Below are 19,699 nucleotides of genomic sequence, written 5' to 3' on the forward strand. Positions count from 1 at the left end.
GGCTTCCTAACCAATGATGGGGGGGACCCGTCACCCGCGTGTTGCAGTGGAATGGCAAGAGTGTCAACCATCAATCGTGAGGCTGCATGTGCCTGTGCAAAGGCTACGGCTACTGCCACCCTCTGGCATCAACTTACGAGCCGCAGCTGAACTCCCCGATTTGTGTGGGTGTGAACCTCAATTTCACGATCAGCCCGAACGAGGACTGCAACTAGTATGTTCTCATATATATGTTGCTTTTAGTATATGCATACAACCATACAATATTGAGAAAAAGACTAAAATGCTCATTTGACTGGTCAAAGTAAATAAAATGTCCATTCGACCAACTAATCCCTAAAATGTCCACCCTAAAGCCATCGACCACATCATTACTTGACAAGAATTTTAACCAGCCGGATTATGTCACGAGATTGTTATGGCTTTCCAACATGATTTTTTAGAAGTTCGATGAAATTTTTCAATGTTCGACTGGGTTTTCTCTTCTTTTGACGGGATTTTTCTTGTTTTTCGAGTAATTTTTGGCTTCCAACGAGATTTTTCTGGGTCTGACGAGATCTTTTGACAAGTGCCAGAATCTGGTTGGCTGAAAATCTAGTCCGGTAACGATTAAAAAGTGTGTGGGTCGACAAGATTGAGGGTGGACATTATCAGAAAAGGCTGGTCAAATAAACATTTTTATCATTTTTCATACAAATTTGTTTTCATTTAATGTGGTAAATGCTTCTTTTTTTTTTTCAGGGTGCAGTGAAGAGAAAGATGTTGGAAGTTTAGAAGCATAATAAACAAATTACAACAAATAAAAAAAATTGTTTTATATTCAAGAAGATGTATATATTGTTGTGTACGTCTCTTGGAATTCAAATAATGTGGTTATATAACTTATATGCTTCATAATCATTCCTTTTCTGGTATGTATTCAGATCGATCGATCTCTCGCTAAGAGTACCATAAGCAAACAAAAAAGAAAACGTATCTCTGAAAACCCTCGTCATAGCATAGCTATTGATAACCATTTAGAGAGGTGAGATGAAGACAAACCATTCGTCTACCAAATAAAAGAATTGATTAAAATCGGCTTAACTGAGAAAAGAAACCAAACCCGATTAAAATGAATATATATGTCAAAGAACCCAAAAACATGAATGTGATCTTTAATTTCATGCCCCAAACTTGTATCATGGAAATCTAGCTTCCAATGTTTTTACGTCTTTGACTTTCTAAAAGACTGTCTGCTGAGTGCAAACTGTATTTTACTTCATAGCAATGTTTTTGTAGGATTAGTTAAAGAAGTATAGAACATTTAGTGAATTGTTCGACTAAAATAAAACCGATATAATAGAAGTGTAAAACACTAAAGTTTAAGATGAATATTGATGTGTAAAAATATTGTTGTGTTATTGATATTTATGTTGTTTTTGAATTTAGCGTACTTTATTTTTAACTAGTCATTGCACGACGACATAATCACCAACATCCTAATGTGGATCCCGAGCCCCATACAGCATCAAAACCGCATGGGATGAGACGGTGTTCCTTAACAATATCGATTGAGGTGGCACCCAACCCGCACAATCCTCGCAACAACACCCACCACTCTTTTTTTAAGTGTAGAATTCTAACGAACTTTTGTGATGTCATTTGCAAGCCTAAATGGTCCTTTTTTAGTGATGATGGTTGAGCCATAAATACACATGTACGCACAATTCAAAGACCATTTTCATTTGGCATTTTCGATCTCTATATGTCAACTTTTTTTAATAAGAGAAATGGACACCATTTGAAGTTGTCTGTGTTGTTTTAAACGGCTAATATCTTTTTTTTTATTTAACATTTATTTCGTATTATTTTTTAAGTAAAAATAGAACTCATATTTTTTTATTGAACATCATTTGAAGTTAAATAGATATTTGAAAACAAAATGATTTATCATCATCATATGGTGACTAGTAACTCGTGTGTGAAAGAGAAAATCTAACACAAGTAGTCTATATATTATGTAAATACATATACAATATTATTTTAGGATCAGGATCGTATGAGAACTAATTGATAATTTTGAGAACCAATTTAGACCATAAAAAACTCAAAAATTTTTAAAAAAAAATCATAAAATATAAATAAATGCAAAAGTAAAAAAAATCAAAATTCTTATTTATCATCCTGGTTTCATAAAAAAACCTCGTCTCGGTTTAGTTAAATTATACACATATGTATAATATGTACATATATGTACATACATGTTTTTTATACACATATGTACAATTTAAGGTGAATGATAACATACATATGTGTATATTACGTAACTAGATATTAAATGAAATTATACACATGTGTATATTACGAAGTTTTTTTATGAAACCGGAATGAAATATAAGAATTTGTTTTTTTTTACTTTTTAAAAATTTTTGTTTTTATTGTTTTATTAAATAATTTTTAGAGGTTTTTTTTATGGCTTAAGTTGGTTCTCAATTTTTAAAGAGTTTTTTAGAATTCTTACCTATATAAACGAGTATAACCTATTTAATGATTCATTTTTTTAATATAACTACATGTATCATGAATTGAAATTTAGCTTATAGTTATTTATTTATTTTTTATTAGTTTATACTTTTTTTCGTTTCTTTTATTTTTTGAAAAGGCCGATATCATTAACTTGCTAGTTGCAACTTGCAAGGAGCTCGTAAAGGTACAAGTTTACAATACAAATCAACCACCACACCAGACAATAATAGAACAACGAATTAAATAGGAAAATTCTCAAAATTAAACATGCGCCAAGTGATGGTTAAAATGATATTTTTCGGGTATAGATTAGAATTTTTAGGAGTTGCACTCTTTAGGGGTATTTTTATGGTATTTTCTATTTTATCGGGTATAGATCAGATATTTGAAAAACCCAATTTCGGGTATTGGAAAAACCCGATTCCGGGTATGGGTTTCGGGTATTACCGAGTACAAATCGGGTCCGGTTCGGGTACAAGTTTTGTTACTAAAATGCATACCATATCTGTACCCTACGAGTAGGGTCGAGTACGGGTTCTGGTATTAAAAATCCGGGTATAAAAAACCAGTTCCAGTTTTTTTTAGGGTCCGGTTCCGGGTTCGGGTTTTTTTACACCTCTACCACAACTACGTGTCGACTATTGAGAGCAAAATAATTTCTTTCACGAAATGCACCCCAAATTTTTTTACGCTTTAGGCCCTTGAAATCTTGAGCCAACACCGAGTAATAGTTAAAATGCTATTTTTGTTTTCAAATTCGTTATTTTAAGAAATATCGAGTAGTTGAATTTTAGTTATTTATTTTTGAAAAGTGGTATTATATATAAAAAAAAACAAGGGTCGGTAAATATCTAGTCACCTCAATAAAACATTAAAAGATATAAAGTTACAAGTTTATCACATCGAATTTACGTCATTTTTCCCAATCCACCCCTAATATCTTTGATCTTGAAATTGCCTAAAAAAAACTTAGAATCTTTATTTGTTTCGAAATATTGTTCGGACATGTGTTTACATTTTCAAACACCTTTTTTGTTTCTTGCTTTCCATAAGCTCCAAATCATGACCCGGAATATTGTTACAATAAAGGAGAGTTGAGCCGAATTGAAATTGATAATGAGAATGTCAAACATGGTCGACAATCTTGACAGTGTTGAGTTTATAAGATAAACCGTCATTTCCAATGTGGTGTAGTGGTAGGAAACTTGAGTTTCTCAATAGAGACCCAAGTTAAACCTCACCTACAACACTTTACAGGGAGCATGGGTAGCTCCATAAGAGAATATTGTGATCTCCAGTTCAATCCAGAGAGCGTCCAAGTTTTACCATCAGTGGGCAGGTGGGTTTCCCCGAAACTGAAGATAACTTGGAGGCGCTTAAGAGCTTCGTATGGCTAAGTTGAGTCAGCTGGCTATGACTATTTGCCATTGGGTCACCCTCCGTACCTAAACAATTATGTATTTATTGATCGTTTAAAAAAAATAAACCAGTGAAAATCAAACATCAACTTATTAGTTGGGGTTCACTTAATTAATGTTACACACTTAACCCCAACTTCCAACTAACTCACTCCAAACCGACACTCTCCTTTAATTCATTCATACACATACACACATACATATAATACACACATACATATACTACATACATATACTGAAATACTAAACCAACACCCCTATAAATTGCAACCATTGGCAACATATTCTAGCACCAACAACCTTACAATCATACACATTAAGATCAAATACATAATTATTCTCCCACAACTTCAAAAATGGCAAGGATGGTAATGATGTTTTTATGTGTGGTGGTAGCTTGCATGGTGGTGGTTGCACCCTATGCGGATGCAGCCATTACATGTGGCCAGGTGGCCAGTAAACTGGCCCCATGCTTGGGCTACCTAACAAAAGGTGGGGCCGTGCCACCTGCATGTTGCACTGGGGTAAAAGGACTCAATAGCTTGGCTAGCACAACACCAGATCGCCAGGCGGCGTGTAAATGCTTAAAGAGTGCTTACTCGTCTAGCATCAACGCCGGGAATGCCGCCAGTCTCCCTGGAAAGTGTGGTGTCAGCATCCCTTACAAAATTAGCCCAAGCACTGATTGCACCAAGTATGTTCGCACTTCACATATATATGCTTCTATTAATTTAAATTTAAACTTCAATTTATTATTAAAAGACGTGTATGCATGTACTTTTGCAAGCTACATATTTTTCTATTGTTATTTAAATTTTATTTTTCTATTTTATATATCTTTTATCAATTGATTGCGACTGAATTGAGACGAAATCAAGAGGTTGCAAGTTTTGTGACCGGATTTTGATCCTGTCGTTAAACATGCAACCGTTATGATTGATTTCAGTAGGAAACCAGTCGCTAATTTTGACGACGATTTTTCGGTCACAATTGCAAAGTTTCCTAGTACTCTTAGTTTATGTTTTGCATATTTATTTTTTCAGGGTGCAGTGAGGATGAAAGATGTCTGAGTTGGAAGTTTGGAAGCATAATTACATATGATAAATAAAAGACCACTGTTTTGTTATAAGAAGACATATATGTATGGTTGTGTATGTCTCTTTGACTCTTTGATTTGTAATTCCTTCGGTTTTATATTAATATCCTTGTTATATTTACACGTATGGACACGTTTGAACTTTGAAGTTATATAAGTGTTGAATACACATTAATAGTTATATTTTTTTATAAGTTAAAAATATTAAGGTTCATTAATTATCATAACTACAAGACATGTTTGAAAATATATATTTTAAATTTTTGTCCATAATGACACTAGCACACTCAACAACCAAAAAAACAATATATTTTATGCACACTTTGATACCACTAGTTTACAATAGTACAATCGTTTTGGTTGAAATGTGTAGTACTCCTAAGCTTCTTTTTTTACTTTTGTTTATAGCTTTTAAAATATAATTATTATAAAATTCGGAATATACTGTCACGTCGTGCTTTTAGCGCCCCAATGTATATAGGTTTATTACGAGTTTTACTTGAACTCGATGAACCGGCCATACTTGGGAAAAGAAGTTTTATCGGCATCCGAAGACTGATGATAACAATACAAAAGAGTTCTTGATCTCCCACTAGATGATGTAAAAATAACATATTAAATAATTGTGTGTGTGTGTGTGGAGCCCACTAGCTCATTTCACAAGTGTTTTTGAAGTTTTTTTATATAATAACCTATGACCGGTAAAAAGAGAAATACATTTAATCTAACACTATGAAAACAATTAACCGAATAATTAAGAGCCTTGTTCAATAACCGATCAGACAATTCTAGATGAGTAATTCTTATTGCAATTTCTTTCCTTATTTAAGAGAAATGGGTCCTGCTTAATGATAAAAATGTCAAACATTGTCGACAATGACAGTGTTGGTTTGTTCGCAATCTAATTAAAACTGTAGTCAGTTATAACTAATCAATGTTAAACCCAACTTCCAACTAACTCCAGACCAACCCCTTTCTTTTAATCCATTCATACATGTACACCTATGCCGTGGCAGATCTACACCAAATGTTTGTTAAAAACGTAAAATCCTGATTAACCCTTATAAAATTTTGACACCGACTCTCTTTTATTCTCTGAGAAATGGTTTCCCGTGTTCACCACTTCACATAAATACATGGTCCAACACACCTATATATTGTAACCTTAGACAACATTTCTAGCACACAACCTTACAAACAAATTATTATTATTATTATTTTTGAAAGGCCAATTTTATAAAAGCAAAATAAAAAGGACCACAAGCAAGAAGCAAGGATCTCTAAGATACAAGAAATAAAAAAAAACTACAAATATAAGTAACTAACCCATACAAGTAAATGAACTATAAAGAAAAGTTAACGAAGTTAAAACAACACCACTTCTCCCATTCTAGTACCAATATGTTGTTTCGATTACTCACCCAAATGAAAGACATGGTTTTTATGTCATTTATTACTTTCGTCATTGAGAAATCCTTATTATTAAAAATCATTTCGTTTCTCGTTAACCAAATCGTTCAATATGTTACTAACATAACCGCTTTAATTACTTCACATTCCACCTTATTTCCTTTGAGCTTGGAAGGATATTCTATGATCTCTCGTACAGAATCAAATGAGGTATAACTTGGCAGCTTGACCCATTCACAGAGGCGGACCTATTAAGGAGGTAAGGGGGGCTGCCGTCCACCTTAAATTTTATTTTTTAGTGTTATTTTTATGTGAAAATCCCGATCGCCCCCCTTAAAATTAGTGTTAAGTCCCGATGTCGCCCCCAAAAAAATAATTTATGGATCCGCCACTGCCCATTCAATGCGCCACCCTACACCGAACCATCAAATGTGAAGACGATTCAGTCGCACGGATTTAACAAATACCAAGAGCATATTGAAGTACATGTCTACTTGTTTATATTTTATTATCTTGCATGAACATATAAATATTAATATTCATTTACTCTGGTAAATGGTTATTGTTTGCAGGGTGCCGTGAGGATGGGGTATGGAAGAAGGATGTCTGAGTTGGAAGTTTGGAAGCATAATTATTTAGGTTTATTGGATTTTAATAATCTCTATTGTATTGACCAATAATAATTCTTATTTATTTTATTGTGACTGGCGGTCTCAAATTTCAAAAAGTTGGCCCCTAGTGGTCCCTTGTTAAAAATGATTTAACAGCGTTATACTTTTTTTCCGAATTTCAAACTACTTTTTTAGGGATTTTGATAGGAAGGAGAATACAAATTGGTTGATGTAAAATTTAATTACAAAACAGTGATCCAAAGGGCTTAACTTTTGTTAATTGGAAGTTCAAACAAACGTATTGAAGCAAAAATCACGTCATTTTTGGTTCTGTCTAAAACACTAGCAAAGACCAACACCAACACATGTAAAATAACCCAAATTCCATCATTTTTGTCAACTTATGACTAAGAGCATTCACATTAACTCTTTATATTTAAATATAAAATTACACTAAAAATCATCACACTTTTTCTCTTTTTTTCAATTAAATAATTTTTTTTATACCTTTATCATTACTATTTCTTTTTCTTTCACTCACAAACACTTTCAAAATATATTAAAAAATTATATTACATGAATAGTAACTTTTTCAGATATACAGAAAAATCATTGTGTTTTCTAAAATATAAAACTTTTTACACCCTAAATCACTCTCTAAATTATAAAAACACTCATCACATAAAATAGGTGGTTGGTTGAGAATGCTCTAAGGGTGCGTAAACACGCTCTTTTTCTCCATACTCGTTTAGACCAATCTAACCCGAGACTAGTGTAACACCACGTCTTTACCCTATTAAATTTGAGCCTAAATATACTAACTTTAAGTATAAGGACCAAAATTGATCATTTTGAAAACTTCACCCATCCGATACGCGACGAGGTAAACATAAGCCCATCGCGTAGCGCGATGGCCTTGCAGAATAACCCATAATTGGGCAGTGTAGCGATACGCGACGGCTCAACCCAGGGGATCATCGCGTAGCAAGATGACTAGGCTAAGTAAGTGGACACGTGTCCAACCACGTGTCAACACGTGGCACAATATGACAGGCCACGTGTCACCACCAGATAAGGCGGCGTAAATTGCGGCTCCGCGATACGCGACGGGTGACAAGGAACCCATCGCGTATCGCGAAGGGGTCCAGAATCAGCCTATAAAAGGGGGGTGACGGGTTTGAGGTCTTCTCATCCCAAACACACCTTCATTTACACACACTTAACCTCGAAAGGCGTGCCCCATTGCCATAACAAGCCGACGCACTGTTTTCTCGAAGTTCGTGCAAGAAACGAAGTTATAATCGAGCTAGTAATCATATAATTGAGTAGATCAAGATCCTGCCTTTTTTTATTATCAGTCTAAGTATCCGCATTAAGGTAGGAGTTATGTTTAAGTTATTTGAATTATAGCTTAGACTATCAATCGAGGCTATAGCCTTTAACCTTGATCGTATTTTATAAACATTCACAATCAAGTTTTCATAAATGTTACTTCATAGCGAAGTAATGCCAACAAAAGATATATTTTGACGGGCATGTAGTAACTGTAAGTGGGATATCACTAGTAGTAAGATTCTTGCCTAAGGAAAAGTAATTCGTATAAATCTCAATCAACCGAGGGAGCCGTTTACTTACCTAGAGAAACTTACCAATGTGTTAGAACCTATTAAGCCAAAGCATGTTATATCAAACGTCACTTAAAAATTAAGTGTTTTCATTCACAGTCAAAGATAAACGATTTCAAGGTTAAGCTTACAATCATAGCTTAACATTATCCAAAACATTCATACGAACCTATTTATGTATAGGTTAAGTATCATTCACAATCAATCAATCAGTCAAGGTTTTCAACACCGACGGTACAGGTGAATACGTCAACCTTTTCAATCAGTCAAAACATATTTATACTCAATGAGACGAACGGGTGTTTGTCTTAAACGAGTCAATCAATGTCTACATGAGATCATGCAATCTCTAAAACGCTATAATACAAAGTAGAGAATAAAATCAACTCAGACCGAATACACATGTGTTTGGATCCAAACATAACTGTTAAAGCTCAATCAATCAATCAAGGGCAAGGTAGTCGCGGGCTTAAACGGTCATGACCAGTTCTTTGTTCAGGACCGTGTGGCTCGGAGAATACCGTTATGTGTGCAGGGCAGTGGTACATATACCGGAAGTAGTAATGCTTCCGTTGAGGTTGTCAAGAAAACTATGTTTGTATTGTAATCGTCATTCAAAATGTTTTATTGAGTTATACGTGTTCACCAGCATATAGCTGACGTATTTTTCCAACCCATTGCAGGTAATTAAGCATTAGTATCAATAGCAAGGATTGAAGTCTATAATGAAGATAGAAGCGCGTTACAAGATGGCTCCGTTTTGATATAAAATCCTTGTAATATGAAACATATATTTTATAAACTGATACTTGGGTATTTAACTCCCAAGTAAAATTTTCAATGTAAATTAATATTATATGCAACCTAAGTCTTCCGCTAACATTAACCCATAAACTCTGATATATTTACAAAATAGGTATCAACTTATGGTCACACACCTAGGCCCTAAGTCGGGGTGTGACAACTAGGGATGAGTAAAACGGGTACAGGTACCGATTTGGTACCAAGCTTTCAGTTTTCGGTACAGATACCGATATTTCTCGAATTTTACCTTCAATATCGGTACCTACCCAATACCCAATAACTCATCTTCAACATGTTCGGATCCAGAATCGACTAAAAGTACACAAATCAGGTCTTAATTGAGTTTGATGGGTCCGATTTCGCGTATTCAGCAAATTGAGACAAAATCTTTAACATTGGCCTTCATCTAGTCAAACTATCAGTTTCATGATGAATAGGTTAGATTTTGATTCGAGTTACCGTTTCTTAGTCATTCATGTTACTAGTTCACCATATGTGATTCAAACAAACACAATTTATAGTAGATAATGATCAAGATTTTCTCCTATTAAAACAAGATAAGATTGTTTATTCGATTTAACTTACACTCGAGCGTCACGTGTTTTATTTAAAACCCGCTTCTAGAACTGGACATGTTTCCTACTTGCCGTTACTTATGACTAAGGTTTGAAGTTGCTAGCCGTTGCCAGGTCGATCAACTGAAGATTTGCAAATTCCCAACCAAACAGTAAGAGAGTCCTCGAGGATTTCCCGTCAAGTATTCAACCTCCCAGACTGATTTTTACAACATCGTTTCCAACACACCATTATGAGTTTCAAATTTAGACAAAATATGTAACGTTTACTTTCATATAGTCAAACTAAAATTAGATTAGATCTTGATTTGGTATAATTATCTTTATGTAGTCATTGATGTTAATAGTTCATGGTATTTGATTCAAACACATTTCAACACACTTTATAGTAGATACTCATAATGGTATTCTCCCCTTTAAACAAGATTCTTAATTCAATTTACCTTACAGTTGTGTCTCACAACTTTTCTTTCAACCTCGCTTCTAGAACTGGACTCGACCTGAGTCCAGATTATATTCCATAAGTTAGACATGATAACTGACCTTATTCAACAACAACAAAAAAATATAGTATATATCACGGGTTACGGTGTGACAAATCTTACTGGTTTTGCAGGTCTAACTCATTTCCTCCTCACCGTACTTATGAGTTACAGAAGTCGTTAGACTTTGCCAGGTCAGTCGAGTGAGGATTTATGAGTACTCAAAAATTATGGGAGTCTTCAAGGACTACTCATCAAGTACTCGACTGTTCTTTACAACGCTTCATGACAAACACCATTATCGGTTCCAAATTTTATATCACTCTTTAATAAAATTACATAAACCTATATCACGGGTTACAGTGTGACAAATCTTACTGGTTTTGCATATCTAACCCATTTCCTCCTCACCATTATTTCTGAGTTTTAACCAACGTTTCGGAAACTCGTCAGGCATTGCCAGGTTAGTCGACGATGATTTATGAGTACTCGAGAATTACCAAGAGTCCTCAAGGATTACTCATCAAATACTCGACCGTGTAGACCGATTTTCACAAACCCAATTTATAGCAACTCGTCTCCCGCTCACCGTTACTCCTAACCAAGGTCGCAAAAAGTCGTTAACCATTGCCATATCAGTCTGAAAGTCACCAGAATCACCTACCGATTTTTACAACACTATTTCTTCTCACACATTTTAAAACATGATATCATTTTTAGAAAAAAAATTAACAAATTTGAAATCTTATTATATCTTCTTTTTTAGGTTATGTTTTACACACTCCCTCCTATAAATAAAACCTTTTTCTTCTTCTTCTTCTTCTTCTTCTTCTTCATCACTTCCAACACATCCTCTCGGTATCCACACCATGTCCACCACCACCACCCCCATCTCCGGCGACGACATACCACCACCTCCGATCGTTAACCCGTCGGAGCCCGAAGACCCACCTGCAACACCCGACCCGCTTCTCGGATCCGGGTCTTTTATCGACCCGAACAACGGAACTACAGCCGATCCGAAGGAACCAGAGACGGCGGCCAAAACTGACACCGACCCAGATCCTCTTTTGCAGAAGTATGGCCGCCCGGCGTGGCTGCCGGAAGATTGGACCATGATTTTGAAGAAACGGACTTCTGGGGCTACTTTGGGCACTGTTGACAGGGTAGGTATTTTTTTTTATTATTATTATAGTTGTTATTATTATTATTATTGTTGTTGTTATATGATGATTCGTGTTAATTAGGGTTTGAATGTGTAATTGTGTTAATGTAGATTAAGGAAAATTTTAATTTAGATGGTTTATAGGGTTAATTAGAGAGGATTTAGGGGTTTTTATTGTAGGTTGGTTTTCGGGTAATTTTAAATTTAGAACCGAAACCCGACCTGGGTTTTATTCGGGTTCGCGTTTTAACGGGTTGATTTTGGAAAATTTTAATTTAGGTGATTTATGAGGTGGGATTAGCTGAGGATTTAGGGTTTTTTTTTGTTGGTTTTTGGGTTTGAGAATTTTAAATCTTGAACCGAAACCCGGCATGGGTTTTTCGGGTTGTAACGGGTTGATTTTGGAAAATTTTAATTTAGGTGATTTATGAGGTGGGATTAGCAGAGTATTTAGGGTTTAGGGCTTTTTTTGTTGGTTTTCGGGTTTGAGAATTTGGAATCTCGAACCGAAATGTGACTCTTCTCGTGGGTTTTATTGGGTTGGGTTAATCGGGTTTCGAGGGCAATTTGTTTTTATTGTTGGTATTATTATTGTATGGTGATTTATGTTTATGGTGGTTGATTTTGGGAATTAGGGTTTGAATATGTAATTGGCTTAGGGTTTAGGGCTTTTAAATATTGAATCGAAACCCGACCCTAATTTCTTTTGGGTTTTTCGGGTTCGGGTTTTGTTAAATCGGGTTGGGTTAATCAGGTTTCGAGTATTTGACGGGGTCAGTAATAGAGGATTTAGGGTTTAGGGCTTTTTGTTGGTTTTCGGATTTGAAAATTATAAATCTAGAACCGAAACCTGACCTGGGGTTTTCGGGTTCAGGCTTTTTCAGGTTGGGTTAGTTAAGGTTTCGAGTATTTGACCTAGGATGCTAAAAATAAAAAAATATAAAAAATATTTGAATTAAGAACAGTTATAGATACTCCGTGTTAGAATGCGTAATTAGATTTAAAGGTTGATTTATGGAATACCGAATTTATGAGAAGATTTAGGGGTTTAGTAGGGGGTTCTTCGGGTTTCGGTTTTCTCGGGTTTAGAGTTTTAGATATAGAACCAAGACCAGACTCTAATCTCTACAGGTTTTGTCAGGGGCTTTATTGGGTTAATTTGATTTTGAATATTGACTTAAATAACTACAAAAAGATAAAAATAACAAATAATAAATAAAAAGTAAATATTTGATCGTGTATTGAGAATAGAGATATATGCGATCTAACAAAAATCTGTGGAATTGAACACAGAATTTAAGCAATGTTGTTAGGGTTTGTGCGCAGATACGTGTTATGGCTTCTAATCATTTTATATAGAATGTGTAATTAGTTTATGGTTGATTTATAGAATACAAAATTAGTTTATTTGAGCTTGCTCTGAGAAGGCACGGGTGCGAAATTTGCGGAAGATTTAGGGTTTTAGGCTAGTTATAGACCACTTTTGGATGTTTGACTTGTTTGCCTGGAATTTACATAATTTACCTCGTCCAGAATCTTATTAGAAGCTGGCCGAAATCTTGCGGAAAGTTATTGTGATTGATAAAAATCTAGGAACTTTCTCTGAACACGTCACGGTTACGTCATTGATGGACCATGATCTGTTTAATGACGTAGCGTGTATGGATAAACTGCCCTTTTGTTGGTAACTTTGGTAACGTCAGATAGCTTTATCTGTCTACCAATAGCGTGTTTACACCACAGGTGCGCTAGTGCGCGACACTTTTCGAAGTGAAGTCGTCATTTGTTAATTAACCATGTGAAACTTTTCATGGTATAGATTTACTCTCTCTGGTTTTGATGGGACATTAATTGGTTTCGGTAATAGGTATGATGAATATATATAACAAAAGATAGATTTTTAATTAGCTCGGTAAGTGAAATCTTATATAAAATGCCCTCATAAACAATTAACTCGTCTATTTGTTAATTTTCTTGATTTTAGGCGGTTTAGGTTAATGAAGTTGTGTTTAGTTCCATTTAGGTATCTGTCGTTTTTTTGGCAAAGGATGTTAATAAGGTTTAATTAAATGCTCTACTTAGTGTTGATTTTTTGCTTGAATCGGTGTTACATCTTTGATTATGTAAAGTGTTCATTTGATATTGTTTTGAGTATATGCCAACAGAAGATTTTAGCACTCGGATCGCAGATTGCAAGAGATATAACTGAATCTGACTTGTTACGCTAATCAGATATTTTTTCTGAATTCTAAAATCTAAAAGTCGAGAACGTGTATGGCCCATAATTTAACTTTGTGCAGCTTGTGATTCTTGATCTCAGAACTATAAATTGTTATTTAGTTGGCTTCATATATAAACATATTTGCATAAGGTTTGTATATTTATTCTAATAAAAAAAATTTGCATGTCCACTTTGAGCAGTACTACATTTCACCATCTGGTCATCGCCTCCGGTCAAAGAATGAAGTGGTGACTTTTCTCGAAACTGGAAGCAAGCGAAAGAAGCCATCAACTCCAAGTTCCGATGACGCAGTAAGCTAATTAAAAATATTTTTTTTACATTTTTCATTTACATTTAGTTGTATTTTATACTCAAATTGTAATACTTTTCAGAGTGCCAAGAGCGCTAAGACTGCTAAGAGCGCTAACAAGGACTCTACGGCTACTAAAAAGAAAACGAGTGCAAGGAAGAAAGTTCATGCTGCTTTCACATTTGACTTCAAGAATCCACCGGAGAAAGTTAGTTGGTGTTTGAGCTATGCAACGGATGATGTTTGGTCTCCGAGTATCGGTGATTGGAGCATACCGCTTGCGACTAAGCAAGAGTGGGCGTCGGTTTTTGATCATGTGTGCAAAAGTTAAATGTGTTGGTGGGTACAAGTAGTTGGTTATAGACTTAGTGAAATCTGAGGCAAATGTTTGTGGTCATCTTTTTTTTGTTTTTTGAATGGTGTTTTGGATTGGATACAAAGTAGTGAAATGTGAGATGTTAGACTGCATACAACATGTTTGTTTGATGTTGTTTTTCATGAGGTAGGGGGGGTTTTGATGTTTCTTATTTTTGTTGATGTTTTGATTGAGATTAGGGATGAGCAAACAGATACCGGTACCGAATTGGTACCAGTTTTTTTAGTTTTTGGTACTGGTAGCAGTATTTTTTTAAATTTTGCCTTCAGTACTGGTACCCCAACTGAATATTTTTGATACCAGTTCGGTACCAAGCTCATCCCTATTTGAGATTTTGCTTATTTAAACCTGGTTATCTGATTATCTGGTACTGAAATATATTTTTCTAGTTTAAAGTTTATGAAATGATTTTTGCTTATAAAAATATAACATGTTTTCAAAATCCAACAGGCAAGTAATTAAACTAATAAGCAAACTCAAAACTAATTTTAGGAAAATTTCATTTTGTATTATTCTTCATGGGTGCAAATGGGCCTTGTCTGAGTTTGCTTTAATTCGGGCTTAACTTGAGAGTATTTTTTTAAGCTCGGCTTGCCTGTATGTTTTTCTTTTTAAACTTTAAAATATGTTAATAATTATTTTATATGTATATTAAATTATAATTTATTATAAAATAATGCATACTATTTATAGTTATTTTTATTATACTTCATGTATAACAATATATTTAACAAGTTAAATAAAAATATATAAACATAAACTCATTTAGGCTTGGAATCCTCTTTGAACTTGATAAGTGAAACTGTGGCTTCTAGGGCTTCTTTTTTTTTTTTTGAATAAGGCTATGGGGCAGAGCCGGATGGTCGACTGACCCTAGCCCAACACTCCGATATGCTTGATATTTTTTTATATTATAATTTTTTTTGAAAAAAAAATATGTTTTCTTAATGTTTAAACCCGATTGCTCAAATAAATTAAGACTCAAATTTTTTCGCCTTCGGCCCAAAGTTTTTCATGATTATTGGAGACGTCCTTGTTTATGCTTTCATTGATTTAAGTTTTTTACAAGTTGGTCTCGAGTAGGTCAAGTATAGTTTGTTTATGCCTTTCTCACTAAGTTTTAACGATTTATTAAACGTTTACTTGTATTACATTAATTTTCTCAAAACAAAAGCAAAAACAATAATAATTTAAAAATAAAAAAATCAAGTCCTTGGAACACGCGTGACCCCATTTTAACGGTCGTTTGCTTAATTGCCGGCTGTTTGGAGTCACCTTAACAACATTTTATATTATAGGATCCGTTAAGTGCTTCTACACACCACCTAAAACACGCTTGCTTTTAACCTTTTTTTTTTGGTACATTATTATTATTATTTTTTGTTTTGTTTTAAAAGTAATAAACTATAGTTTTCTTTAACCTTTTTCTGTAGAATACTCCTAATATTTTTGGTCTTATTTTATTTTTGTTGCTATTTTATGATTTCTTCAACACTTTATGCTATTGAATAATATACTTTGAATGTCAAGAAAAGGTTTTGAAACCGACAATTTTAGCGAGAGCATTCTTTATATCTTTTTGGGATAGAAGAAAAGTAAATAGTTTATTCCCATCCAACTATTTCAGATCTATCTAAAGCTTGTTTGTTTGTTTACTTGTTTAAAAAATAATCAACTATAGTAATTTTGTTTTGAAAGACCAACCAAACTTATTATTATACACGTAAAACACGCAAACTAGCAAGATGCTAGATGCGTCACGTCCACCAATACAGTGAAAGAACACAATTACAACACAACCCAATATTCATATCCCTCCCGCTACACCTTTACATTCGATTAAAAATTAAAAGTGCACCACCCTTCCCATGTCAAACCTAGCCCCTTATATCTATTTTTCACCCACAAGAAACTTAGTGTTTTTATTTCACTAATCGCACTACTTATGGTCGAATGGATGTCGGTTTTCTTTCAACCACCACTAAATTTTTCAGTTTCCAAATACACCAAATCGTCGTCAAGCACACCACATGAAACATCTTCGTCCTTCTTTTCAGTAGTGAGGAGTATTTATACAATCAACTATAGTATTCTTAACTTTTTTGTGTTTTTGTAGAATGCTCCTAATGTTATTAGTATATTATTTTTGTTACTTTTTTTATTTCTTGTGCAAAACTTTATGCTATTGAATACAGAAAAGGCTTTTAAAAACAAGAGTTTTACTGAAAGAAGTCTTTCTATTTTCTAAGTGGACTACTTCTCAGGTGCAAGTTGTATCAATACTGGATCACGATTCTAAGATTTTTGATAAACATAACTCCTTATGTTTATCAAAAATCTTAGAATCGTGATCCAGTATTGAAAACCCGGTAATACTCAACTGGCCTAAATTTGGTACAATCAAGTTTCATTTTGATGCGTATTTCAACAATTTAAATCGGCGTCGCACACACACCTACTCGACTCAAAATCGTATATATGTAAACTAATTAACGTATTTTAAATCCACCCACATATGTACACCAAGATACTCTACCACCTACTCGACTCAAAATCGTATATATATACACTACCTCCAAACAACGAAACAATGTTTCAATTCGGGTGTTTGAATTTTCAATTAACAAAAATCAAGTCATTGAATCACCGTTTCAAGATATGTTTCACATCAGTCGACTAGTATCATTCTTCCGATCGAAAGGTTTGAAATTCGGAAAAACACTAAACGACATTAAGTGTTTTCTAACGGAGGTCCGTTGAGAGAAAAATAGTCGAAAGGTTGAACCGTTGATAGATATATTTAAAGATAAAATTATTATCGATCTATATACAAATTGTTCAATTATTTATATCCCACTGCCAAAATATATATATAATAATGATATTAAAACGGGTAGATCGGCATAAAAGGTGGAGTAATATAGAAACCAATCCATATCAACAAACGGCAATAATAATTATGAAAACGCGTTATCAATCGACCGAACCACGAAACCAAAACAGCTAATAATAATAATAATAATAATAATAATAATAATAATAATAATAATCACACTCCACGACACACTTTGCTTTGCCCAACCATTATTATTTATTTTGTGCCTAATTTAATTATTAGTTACAAGTACTTTTAAGCATATCTCAAATAAAAAAATCTCTACTAATAAAATTATTAATTATACACAGATTAATGTTAAGTATATATTACCGAAATTATACGGAATAAAATTATTAATTATACACAGATTAATGTTAAGTATATATTACCGAAATTATACGGACCGAAAATTGCGTGAGACATGTCACGAGTTTTTACGAGTTGACACAACACGGACACCATTTATTCATCTCACTATAACCAAGATTTTTACTTTTATTCTATACTTGTCATATATAATACTGTAAAACTACATATTTACAACCAAAAAATCTGATTGTATATAAAATACACAACTACTCTAAAACTCTGTTTTTAGAGTTCATTAATAAAGAGAAAAAAATAATAAAAAGGTACATACAGATGTAATTCTCAACATATTATTGTATCTGATCAAAACGAACCCCTTCTATATGTTTATATGTATACATAAGATATGATGATACTAAAAGGTTCATTTTGTTACACACAAATATGTATATTATGTACACAAAACCATCAAATTAATCTATTCATACGTTTTACGTGCATGTGTGTAAGTTCTATATATAAACAAAAATTTTCATATTTTGTTTCGATTGTCGAAAATTTGAATAAACATTGCACTTCAGTTATTTCATTATATTATATTATAATTTAAATTAAATTAAATTAAATTAATAATTAATTTATATTGTACTCTGTCAAGAGATCCCATTTAAAATTTTAAAATAATAATAATAATAATAATAATAATAATAATAATAATAATAATAATAAATACCCAACGGATCCAATTTCAAGAAAAAGACATTTTCCCAACTCCCACAAAGTTAGGACTCACTCCCTTTATAAAGTCCACTCACATCTTCATATTATGTTCACAATCTAAACACTTATTTGTTATTTGCTATCAACAAATAACAATATGCCTGCCTTCTACTCAAGAATATTCATCTTTTACAACCTCATCTACTCAACTTTCCTTTACATCCTCCCCAAAACCCTCAAACACTTCTTTCCAAAATCAAAAACTCATCAAGAACAAATTCAAAACAACGTCGTGGACGTGAACAGCAACAATGTGTCACGTCCACGGCAGGTTGTTCAGCCAGATCAACCATGCAAGAACCAGGAGGAATTGGAACACATATTCCAAATATTCGACAAAAATGGAGACGGAAGGATCACCAAACACGAGTTGCATGACTCGTTAACAAGCATGCACATATTCATGTCGGAAGTAGAACTCGAGAACATGATTGGGAAAATCGACGTAAATGGTGATGGATGTGTGGATGTTGAGGAGTTTGGTGAGTTGTATAGAGTGATTATGGAGAGTAAGGGGAATGAGAATGAGGAGGAGGAGGATATGATGGATGCTTTTAATGTGTTTGATCAGAATCGAGATGGGTATATCGCGGTTGAGGAGTTGAAGGCGGTTTTCGAGTCGTTGGGGTTGAAGCAAGGGAGGAGGGTGGAGGAGTGTAGGAGGATGATTATGAAGGTGGATGTGGATGGTGATGGGAAGGTTAGTTTTAGTGAGTTTAAAGAGATGATGAGAGCAGGTGGTTTTGCTAATTTGGCTCAAAGTTAATTATTTATTGTTTTGTTGTATATAAATTGAATTTGGTTTATTCTTTGATTTTGGTTTTGTTTGGGATGTAAGATTAATGTTGTATTCAATGTGTTAATTTCTTTATTCATTATCGAGTGAAATGCGATTTTCGACTATGTGGTGTGTCCAAATATGCGGTTTTATTCCAATAGTTTTAAATTTGCGATTTTCGTCCATATGGTTTTATTTCACTTGCAATTAAACCCGAATTCACTAATCCTGTTAAGTCTGGTCGTTAAGTCCATCTGTATGCCCTTCACATGAGGGAACCCCCCCCCCCTACCCAGCCCCTTGGGGGCTTGAGAATTAGAACTGAGGTTTATTTGAGGAGAAAAATGACAAAACTG

General features: G+C 34.0%; 2 protein-coding genes and 1 pseudogene across 2 annotated transcripts; all 3 read left to right on the forward strand.

Annotated features, from left to right (window-relative positions):
* Positions 1-4,205: 4,205 nt before the first annotated feature.
* Positions 4,206-5,037, forward strand: LOC143573462 (non-specific lipid-transfer protein-like). Its single transcript, XM_077058332.1, has 2 exons — positions 4,206-4,617; positions 4,967-5,037. Exons 1-2 carry the CDS (start codon positions 4,280-4,282, stop codon positions 4,974-4,976), a joined length of 348 nt encoding a protein of 115 aa, XP_076914447.1. The 5' UTR covers positions 4,206-4,279; the 3' UTR covers positions 4,977-5,037.
* A 6,320-nt stretch (positions 5,038-11,357) lies between these two features.
* LOC143573463 (methyl-CpG-binding domain-containing protein 5-like) lies at positions 11,358-14,727 on the forward strand. The gene is made up of 3 exons (XM_077058333.1): positions 11,358-11,692; positions 14,113-14,223; positions 14,323-14,727. Exons 1-3 carry the CDS (start codon positions 11,396-11,398, stop codon positions 14,551-14,553), a joined length of 639 nt encoding a protein of 212 aa, XP_076914448.1. The 5' UTR covers positions 11,358-11,395; the 3' UTR covers positions 14,554-14,727.
* A 3,900-nt stretch (positions 14,728-18,627) lies between these two features.
* On the forward strand, positions 18,628-19,439 carry LOC143573464 (calmodulin-like protein 3 pseudogene; annotated as a pseudogene).
* Positions 19,440-19,699: the final 260 nt, after the last annotated feature.

The sequence above is a fragment of the Bidens hawaiensis genome, unplaced genomic scaffold (genome assembly GCF_021521415.1).
Source record: "Bidens hawaiensis isolate Kalapana, Puna unplaced genomic scaffold, B.hawaiensis_p1.1 tig00026434_1, whole genome shotgun sequence".
NCBI classification, from domain to species: Eukaryota; Viridiplantae; Streptophyta; class Magnoliopsida; order Asterales; family Asteraceae; genus Bidens; species Bidens hawaiensis.